Source organism: Falco punctatus, assembly GCF_963210335.1.
Source record: "Falco punctatus genome assembly, chromosome: 1".
Classification (NCBI taxonomy): Eukaryota; Metazoa; Chordata; class Aves; order Falconiformes; family Falconidae; genus Falco; species Falco punctatus.
Window position 1 is genome coordinate 5,366,864 of NC_137580.1, and position 10,061 is coordinate 5,376,924.

General features: G+C 39.4%; 1 protein-coding gene across 4 annotated transcripts in view; it reads left to right on the forward strand.

The window, feature by feature from the left end:
- Positions 1–10,061, forward strand: part of AFG2A (AFG2 AAA ATPase homolog A) — a gene marked incomplete at its 5' end in the record, with an annotated part of 202,146 nt that overhangs the window by 100,225 nt on the left and 91,860 nt on the right. The window contains one exon of one of the 4 annotated variants that reach the window (XM_080373772.1): positions 1,628–10,052. The exons of the other annotated variants lie outside the window; for them this stretch is intronic. Coding sequence (XP_080229898.1) covers positions 1,628–1,639 — 12 coding nt within the window. The 3' untranslated portion in view covers positions 1,640–10,052. Of the gene's footprint in view, positions 1–1,627; positions 10,053–10,061 lie in introns of those variants that run through there. 4 annotated transcript variants of the gene reach the window in all.

Sequence of the window (10,061 nt, forward strand, 5' to 3'; positions counted from 1 at the left end):
AACTAGATCACAGTGTCTCTGGAATCCTTTTTTCTTTTTGAGACATCTTGCTGTTCTCTAGATGGCATCTCCTGTTCGGTCTTTCAGTTCATTCACTTAAGTCTTTACCAAATTTTCTGTGGGTTTCCCCCCTCCACCCATCCAAATCTTTCTCAATTGTTTTTCTCTGAACCACAGCTTGCCCTTTTCCACCGCTAATGATGCTTTTCCTTCTGACTTGCTCCTTTTGTGAACACTGGCCTATTCAGTGGCTGAATTTCTCATTGCTCCCAGCTTGACCTTTCTTCATTCTGTTGACTTCATGCTTTCAAATTTTCACCTGTTTTCCCTCCCTCTCTTTTTGTACTACTTCTCTTGTCTTTTCTCTGGCACTGTATGTCTCCATCTTATTGTGTCCCACCCTCCCTGTTCATGTTGGCTACATCTCATTTTGTCACTTCTCGCAAAATTAAACACCTCTGTAAGGAAATTTCCAATTGTATTATATTTTCTTTTCCTTTTCAGTTTTTTGCTTTGTATGGTTTCTCTGGTTCTGCCCTGTTTCCAGTAATCATTTACTATCTGAGGTTTTACAAACTGGTTAGTGATGAGAGAGGTACAGAGTCAAAATAGTTATTGTAAAAAAATGAAAATCAATGATATATTGAAAAAAAAAAAAATCTTTAAAATAATTCATGGCAACAGAGTCAGCTTTTCCACATCAGCATCTTTTCCTCCCAGAGCTAAAACAAGCGGTTCCATGAAGCTGCAGAAACTAATGAAAAATTTGATGGATTTGTTTGTCTCCTGGTTGACTGACTTCTGAATTTTAGTAAGACTGTAACTGAACTTATGGTGTATTAAACACCACAGAACCCACTGCAGGAAAGAAACATTATGCCCCATCATCAGGGAAAAAACCTTAACTGGTGGCAGTGCTAGTCTAGACACTAGGTAGTTGACATGGTAGAGAAATGGTGACTGTGGAGCAGATGCAAGGGTATCTAGTTAGAAGGAGAACTCTGATCACCTTCGTGCTCTTAGTATTGGAAAAGCCTTTCTGCCCTTCTGATGCTTATATGGGTAATGTGAGCCAGCGGTGGGGCTGATGCCGGCTCGGTTATCCTTGGACATGGTGGGATGATGTAGACCCAATTTCCTGGTGAAACCAGACCAAAATACGTCAATGGTCTTACAGCTTTGCAAATACAGTTCAGGAAGCTGAAGACTGATGTATGTTGGGGTGGTTTTTTTGTTGGTTGCTTGGACTTTTCTAAAAGTATCTTGTTCCAAATTTCAAGGCTTTGGGGTTTTTTCCAAGTTCTGTTTTCCTCTGATTCCTTTTATCCACTCCCAAAATTTTCTTCAGTTGCATTTTTTTTTTTTTTTTTTTGCTGACTGCTGTCCCTCCCCCACCTCTGCATTTCCTTCCCAGATTTCCCTTTCCTGGTATTTCTTGTTTTGAACTGACAGTTTCTGTGTTACAGATTGAATCTTTCTGGGTTTTTTTCTGAAATTTTTAGTGAGGTTTTTTTCTTATCTTTTAATTTCTACTCTTTGTGACTTCTTCCTTGTTTCTCCCTACTGTCTATTAAAGTGAAATCATTATGTTCAAAGTTCACATTATCACTGTCTTTTTGCTCTTCAGATCCTTTTCTGAAATGGATAAGCGATTTCTTTGGTAACAAAAGCTGTAATGCTACCCTGCTTCTCCTTCTGCCTCCCTGCAATACCCATGAATTAAAGTGATGACAAAGGCAGACATGGAAAAGAACTTGTGATGGCAGAAGTGAGTAGCAGCATTGCTTTGGTTGCCATAGAAGTGAAGTTGCCCGTTTTGGCACGGAGCATGTGAGTATGAAGAGAATTAAGTAACGACACCTATTAAAACACATGGCGGGTTTCCTGCAAGGTGGCAACAGAGTCTAAGGGTTATTCTCAGCTATCTGTTTTTTTGTCTGCTCTCTTAACCTTCCTGATTGACCTGTTTGCAAAAACATTCTGCCTTCCAATCGGCCACAGCCCCGAGGGTAAAGTTCACTGTTTAATTCCACAAGTGCTTATGGACAATGCATGTTATAAATGTACACAGAAGACTGTTGTACTTGCTCTGCAAGTGTTAATGGAACTAGCGTATTTGTCAAGAGGGGAAAACACAGCTACCCCTGTGCAGAAAGCAAGCACAGTGACTTGGACTGGATGGAGAAAAAGGCAATTTGAAAATGTATGTCTTGGGAAAAGAACATTGTTAGTTACATTGATTCCCTCCTGCTCTACAAGATATATGTACACTTGGTGAAGAATAAAATGACACTTTTAATTTTGCATTGTTACTTTTAAATGATAGCTAAAGTCTTGCATCAAAAATAAATCATCGAATGGAAATCACTTTGTATGATACCTTGTAAAGCATCCCATTTCTTATTGACTGCATTACTTCTTATTTACTGCTACTGTAGCTTTTCCAGTTTCTCAGCCTTGAGATACTCAGCTATTTAAGAACTTGGATGGAATAAATGAGGAATGTGTTTCATGGCAGAGATGATGGCATGAAATTGTTAGGCCAACTTCTGAAATACAATATTTTTTTTTGTTGTTGATTGGAACATTTGGGCCTGTTTGCAGGTTTACCTGAGGATATATAAAATCATATTTCAGAATATGATTTTTCTGCTTTTCGTGGCAGTGTTACTTATATAGGTATTTAACTGTATTTAATTTATTTGTACTTCTGAATCCCATTATTTTTGCCAACAGAGGGAACCTTAAGAAACAATTCTGGATATAATCACAACATAATAATATTAAATTAAGTATTTTTTTTTCTAATCTAATCCACTCAGTAAGTGATGTGAATGGAAGGAGCATTTTCACTTTGTGAATACTTCTTTCATTTTACTTCTGTGTTTACAAATTAAAGTATTAAATGTAACTATTTTTTATTTAAAGCCCTGGGTTTTTTTCTGCTTGAATGTACAGCATTTGCTGTACTTAGTTAAAAAAAGAGAAAATTGGATTGTAACTGCTACTCTTGCTTGTGGCTAGCAGAAATGAAAAAGTTAAAACTCAGGCTAAATGGTTGAAGAAAGTATGAGGTTAGCTGGAGCACGTTACTTGTTCCTTAGCATCAGCCTGCACCAGTGAATGTCAGGGAACACAAACACAGAGTTTTCATGTAAACCCAGAGCTGCCTAAATAGGGCTCTCAGCTGCTTTGAAATTACAGGCAGCTTGAAAACATGAGAATGCTTCCTATGGAAATAACTACTGTTTAGACACTTCTAAATTCCATTAGCATTTGAGGAAATTACCTGTTATTTAGCTCACGAAATGTTTTTCTCCTTTACTTTGTTTGTACCCATTGCACCAAATAAGGCTTCCCCTCTCTTAAATGTTACTTTTTACAGTTGCTAAAGAGATGCTTTTATGCCTTGCATTTATTGTATCTGTTGGCAAGGGGCCATGAAGACTAAACGTGTTTTGAGTCTAATTGCAGGTGATTGGGTTTTTTTTTCCTTTTTCCTTACACGTCATTGTTTAAATTCTGCTTTTTTGACATGTTCTGTCCTAAAGCGAAGTCCCTGTTTACAATTGAGTACTTCTATTAGCTTAAGGCCCAGCTAAGCAAATCCTGTTCTGTGTTAATAAATGTCTTAGTTCTTGACAGATGTTGCAGAAGGAATCTGATGGTTATGACATCTACAACGTTAGAGCTGCAACGATGAGAAATAATCTGTATCTTGTCAGCTTATGGTAGGATCAGACCTCTCTTTTAGTGGAACTAAACAGTATCTGTTCCCTACCACAAGGAACAGATACATTTTGGGTTGGTTAGTTTGGGGCTTTTTTTTTTCTTCTTCTTTTCTTAATTTAGTGGGGGGGAAAAGTGTGTCTCTCCCCCAGTCTGAATTTGTAAAATAAGTTGTAGTTTTAAAGAAATTTATCGTAGTGTTTGGATCCAGAAGCACAAGGAGATAAACATCAATGTTTCTTAGACTCAGAAGGCTAATTTCTAGTCTTTGTTTCATGCACCCAGATGTTTTGGATTTACGAGGTGTACACTGAAAAACGTGGGTGAATTTGGCCCAGAAACTCCATGACTTAGCCATAGGAAGTTGTATTATCTTATAAGAGAGAAGATTTTCCCGAGAGATGTAGCAGTCCCTTAGCTGTCCAGCAGTTCGCAAGCTAGCAGTCAGAACTGCTGGTGTTGGCTTTCCTTTGCATTTCAGGTTAACGGGAAGGGAACAAACGAGCGGTGGAGATAAAGGCTTTGTCCTCCAAGGAAGTTCTTTGATCTTGTGGTGGCTATCCCAGTGTAACTCCTCACAAGGACACCTCTGTGCCAGGATAAAATTCCCTTCTTTTTTTTTTTTTTTCTGGTTTTGCTGTGTGCAAAATAAAAGCAGAAGATGGTAAGAAGCATTAATCCTGGAATATAGGTGTCCCAGCAGGATTAGCGCAGACATTAATGTCTCTGTAGACAAGCCTGAGAGTGAGTTAAAGCAGTCCATATTCTCTTATTTTTCTTTTAAAAGTTCAAAACACACATTACTATGCCTGAGGCAAAGTTCAGCGTTGAGGGATACTTCATCATGATCGTTTTTCCATACCTGCCATCATCCCTTTGGGTATCCCAAAGAGGTTCATGCGTATCAAGAGAGGTGAGATGCCATCTACTGAAACTCTGCCTTTGCTATGAAGTGGTGTCGAGAAGCTGCTTGGAGCTCTAGAAGCACCAGTAGAGGAGAAGGGCAGGACCCACGGAGCCTGGTGGAAAGGCCGTCGGAGCCTTCTTCTGACATGTATCACGTGCAAAATTTGCAGCAGGCTGTTCCCTTGTAATGATCACAGACTTTGGTGGTCCGGGAGTGTTTGCCGTGAGGTGAAGTAAGACGAGATATGTGCTGCCGAGCTTCCAGAGCTTGGGGTTATTTAGCTTGTCGTTCTTTTTTTGTTTCTCTCATCAGTGAAGATGTGTTCTTAAGGATAGAGATCACATTGGCCTGAATAAGAAAGAAGCTGCTGACAGTTTTACTGTTCTTCTAATTGGTGTTATTCTCTGCTGGCAAGGTCGCTCTGCCAAAAGTATTTCTGTGAGCAGTGGGATTCTGAAAATCACACCGAGTGTTTAAAAGGTGGTAAATCTATCCTAATTTTTTTTCCCAAAATTATGCTAATGTAGACCGTACTGTTCACTTATTTTGAGCATATAGAGCCCTGCAATAGTCCCCACTCCACATTGACATTCTGATTTGTGCATAACTACTAGTTCTTTAGGAATATTGGAACCTCAACAGTAATCGCTCAAATTTTAAAGTATTTTTCCAAATCATGTACAGGCAAAACAATGTTCTTGCTTTATAAAGACATGGCATAATAAATCATAATTGTCACTCATGGGAGCATTCTTAAAAGTTGTGTGGCAAATTCAGTTATATTCAGGGCATGAATTTTTTTTCAAGGTTTTCATGTTTTAAGAACGAAGTACTTCTGAAGCCATTAACATTTGTAATATATACCATGGATGGAACATTGTCCTTTATTCTTAATTACACTCTGCAGATTGCTGATTACATATACCTTTTGAGTATATCCTTTGGCATCCACAAGCATAAACAAAGCTGCAGACACTGTATTTTCCTCTACCAGCAGCATGATGTGTTTGTGAATTAACTAAGTGGCCTTGGGTACTGTATGGGTTTCCCCATCACTGGAAAGGCAATTTATTCCTTTAATGAGACTGGAGATTAAGAATTGAATTAAAGAGAAAATGTGGGTTCATATAAGAACTTGTTAATAAATAAAGTGAAATTACTGGTCTTTTCAGTGGAAGGTTTGAAGGAATAGTTTTAATAGCTTATGAGCTGTTTGCTTTCTTTTGACAGTGCTGAACTGTTGGGAGTGATTGTTTTCTTATGATTATAACCTCTAAGGAATACTGTGCCCTTGGTTTTTCATAACTGAGACACCAGTGAACTACAAAAGACGGCAGCTGCAGAAGTGGGAGCGTGTGAGTTAGAAAAGATCATATGAAGATCCTGTGGTTTAGAAAAGATCAAGTGGTGGGGAGGAGAAACCACCAATTTTTCTAGTGGCATAAAAGGATTCACAGCAGGCGGGATGTTTTGCAGCCATATCTTACTGCTGAGTGAAGCTCTTTAGCCAAGTTAGGTCTATAGCCATATGAAAGTTTAAATAGGGAAACCAAGCACAGCTCCCACATGCATCCTAGAAATGATCGGGTGTTGGTTGATTGATGTACTTTATTTCTGTCTCTCTCCTGTCTACTGTGCTTGTCCTGTGTCACCTTGCACTTTTTTGTATCCTGAAGGGTATTTTATCTCGCTGCAAGGTGCTTTATCTCCTGTTGCATGAGCGCTTACCCCTCCCAGCCTTTTCCCCTTCCTCTTCCCTACATCTCCCTCCTTAAGAGAAGGACAGTTCAGAGCCAGCTGCTCTTATCAGAAGTTCACATGGTACCTGGCAATAGAGGGGGAAGCATTTGAGGTTGTGTATAGGACGGAGAAAGGACCCTCGTGAGATTTCAGTATGCGTTTCATGCTCACAGGCTCCAAAGCCACGGATGGTGGGAGGGAGCCACTTTTAGCCCCAGGTGTGTGAGCAAGAGGCCACTTTGCAGGGCAAGGAGAGGAGGGCATGCGACTCCTGAGGTCTGGGACCAATTAGGCACGCTCATGGATTTTGCTTCTTTTGGTCCTGTTTGGAGGTACAGCAGGGAGTCAGCCATGGTCCAGGTCTCCTTTGTAGTTCCAGAGGAAGTTGCTGGCTGGAGATAAGGTTTCTGGAGATCCGGACCAGATCAGACTGCATGTCTGGCACTCAGCTGTAACTGCGGGAGGAAGTCTTTCAGCATTGGAGTGAAATGAAACGCAGGTCAGAGACTATGGGGTCAGAAGACAAAAATTGCAAAGTTAGCTTGAAATTCCAGGTCAAGAGTTTTATCTCCTTTCATTAAACAGAGCGAAAGGCATTTCTGATTACCAGCGATACTGATAACGCAGTAGCGTCTAGAGATTCAGATCCTTTTGTACTCAGCCTTGCGCTGGCCGCCTGTGCTCTGAAGAACTTTCTTGGAATTGAGACTGATGTATGAAAACACACTAGCAGGTTTTTTGTGCAAGTAACCTGTGATTTATCTTAAAAAAACACTGGAAACCTTCGTATCTGAATGTTTTGACTCTTCTTAAATTGTTACATTATACATAATAAAACAGACTTGATCATATGCAGGGTGAACTAAAATATGTATGTTCCAGAGCCTGCTGTCTCATAATTGAAGCCATCCTGGACAGGAGGGGAAGGATGTTCCCCGTGAGACCGTTCTCCCCCTTCTTCCTTACTGTGGTCTTGTAGCCTTGTCTCCCTGTCAGTGGCTTCTCTTCTTCACCTCATGCTCCTGTCCTCTCCTTGCCCAGGAGCTCCCTGTATACGGATACATGAGAATTTGCCCATAATGGAGTTTCAGTCCTCTTTTTTTAGCCTCTTTTCCTCCCTCCCCTGCAAAACAGACTTGTTGATCTGTAATACACAACCAGATTTTGTTTGCCTCTTGAATGTTTCAATCTGCTGTCTTCAAAGATCTGAATGACTTAGCTTTCTAAACCATTTGGCCAAAATACTCTCTTTAGGTTTTTTGTTAGTAGTCCAAACTGTAAATAGTACTATAGTGCATTTACAATCAAAATACAGCATATTATTTTCTTGGAGACACTCTCACCCTTGCCATTCTGTCTCTTTGTATGCAATAGTGTAGTTTTCTCCACCATTAAGAGCTGAGCGTTTTGGTTCCATCTGAATTAAAACTGTCGATCTGCTTTTCTTTCTCAGGTAGTGGAGACTTCCTTTATGTTGTTTAGTGACATACATCGGTTCATCCTTTTGAATTTACCATTTGTTACCTGTCTGTGTTTGTCTGTGAAGCAACATACTTGATGAGACTGCAACTTAGTGGCAGTTTGCCATATATTCTTAGTTTTTCTTGGAACATTTAGTTTAGGAAGTGGACTAATTAGTGCGTAAACATTGTTTAGCAGAAGAACTCCAATTAGCACTGTTTGGCCTGGCTTCAGCAATAAACAAAGTTAGATGCATGTCAGTGTTTGTCCTAACAGTTTATAAAGTCTATTTTGTGGTCCTAGGGGACAGCACACAGCAGATACATTAAATAGTCATTGCAGTCAAGGCCATGAGAAAAAGCTTGCTATGTCAGGCTTAATAGGCTGTGCATGATACATTAGCAAGCTAGTTTGGAAGCCTTCCATTAATCTCAATTATTATGAAATACTAACTAAATCTTTCCAAAGTATGTCTCCTTATTGTTGTCTATCTGCTACCATATTGGGGGGGGGGGGGAGGGGAGAAAAACACACTCTTCAATTATTCTAAAACAGTGGAATTTAGGTTTTCAATGTGTATTTTAGTGTCATCGTATTTTCCTCGTTTTGTTAAAGGCTGAAACTTTAACAAATTCTTATCAGTACAAGTACAGGCAAGCTTCTTGCCCCAAGAAAATCACTGTCCTCTCATTTTGGTGTGACAAAATTAATACTGAGAAACAGGTGGGGTAGGATTGAACTGCCCTTATGGTAATACTGTGAGTAGGCAGGCGTAGTAATGTATACTTTGTATATATATATACATGTATATGCTTTGGTGGTTCTTAAGGGAAGGGTGCTTGTTGAGCTATGGCAGGCTTATCTGTAAGAAACTGAAGACTAGAAAGTTGTTGAAGTGTAAAATAACCATTCCTCCTTTTCTGCTCCAAATGCTGTACTTTTGGGGGGGTGGTTTTTTTGGTTTTGGGGTTTTTTTTGGTTGTGTTTTTTTTTCTCTGGTTGTCCTGTAAATTCCTAGAGCTTGTAAAAAAGCAGGGGAGTGGGAGAGAATGGGTAACTTCATGCCACCAGTTTTTTGCATTGTGACTTCTCATTTATGAGACAGGCAAACTGGAGCTGTGATTGAATTTGGTAGCGGTACCTTTAGATTAATATTCAATATTAGATGACTAAAGTAAATCTAAAATATTCTATGTGTAGCAAAAATACTTAAACTAATTGAATTAGTTCTAACTCTGCATGAGAGAAGGAAAACAAGGAAGCAGCTCTTAATGTTTTGCTGGATCAGCTGTATTTGTATTTCAGAAGTTACTATAACTAGGGGAACCAAACAGGATAGGTCTGTTCTTAGCTGTGTAGTGGTTTGGAAGACTCCTTTATTCCTGACAGCAGTACACAGCCCACAGAAGCAGCCCAGATGAACAGAGCTCTGTTCAGTCTTAAAAAGTCAGAATTTTCTACTGGAAATCTTTCCAACCAATTGAGAGGCATTTGTAAGAAATTGAAATCTGATTTTATCAATTAGTCAACTGAAAAATAACAGATGCAAATCAAGTAAAACTGTTCCTATCACCTTCCTCCTGTAGACAATGAGACAGATCCAAAACTTACAGGAACCCATGCAACAGTGTCTGTTCTTCATGTTGGGGCTCTAGCTTGCATGTATGTTACATGTCATTAAACAACGCAGGGTGTAGAGCTGCCCATTTACTCAGCCCTGTATAGTTAAGTGAGAGTGAAATTGTCCACTCACCGGGAGAGAAAGGAAGCTAACCTATTTTTAACTATTTATTGCACTTTACTGTCACCCATGCTCCACTGTGCCAGTTTCCTTGTATATGAAATCAGTTCTTTGTGACTGATATTCTTGATACTCCAGCTGCAGAATTCCTGAAATTAAATTTGTTGCAAGTTTTTTTTATAGCAGTTGGAGAAAATCCTTCCTCCAGAAATAAACACCAGAATCTACCATTGAAACCAAGCTGTTCCTGACAAGGATGGGACGTGATTGGAGCCTCCAAGGACATGGTTTAAGTCACTTGATAGATTTGACTGAACACATCCAAATTTTCTAATGTTTGTTTTCACTTTTGTGAACAATTTTACAATTAATATTTTATCAGTTACCGCTATGTTTTCTCATTCCCCAGTGTTCTTCCATTATCTCCCTCTTCCCCTTTTTTCCCCTGTCATTACTCCCCTTACAAGTCCCTAATAATTAGTG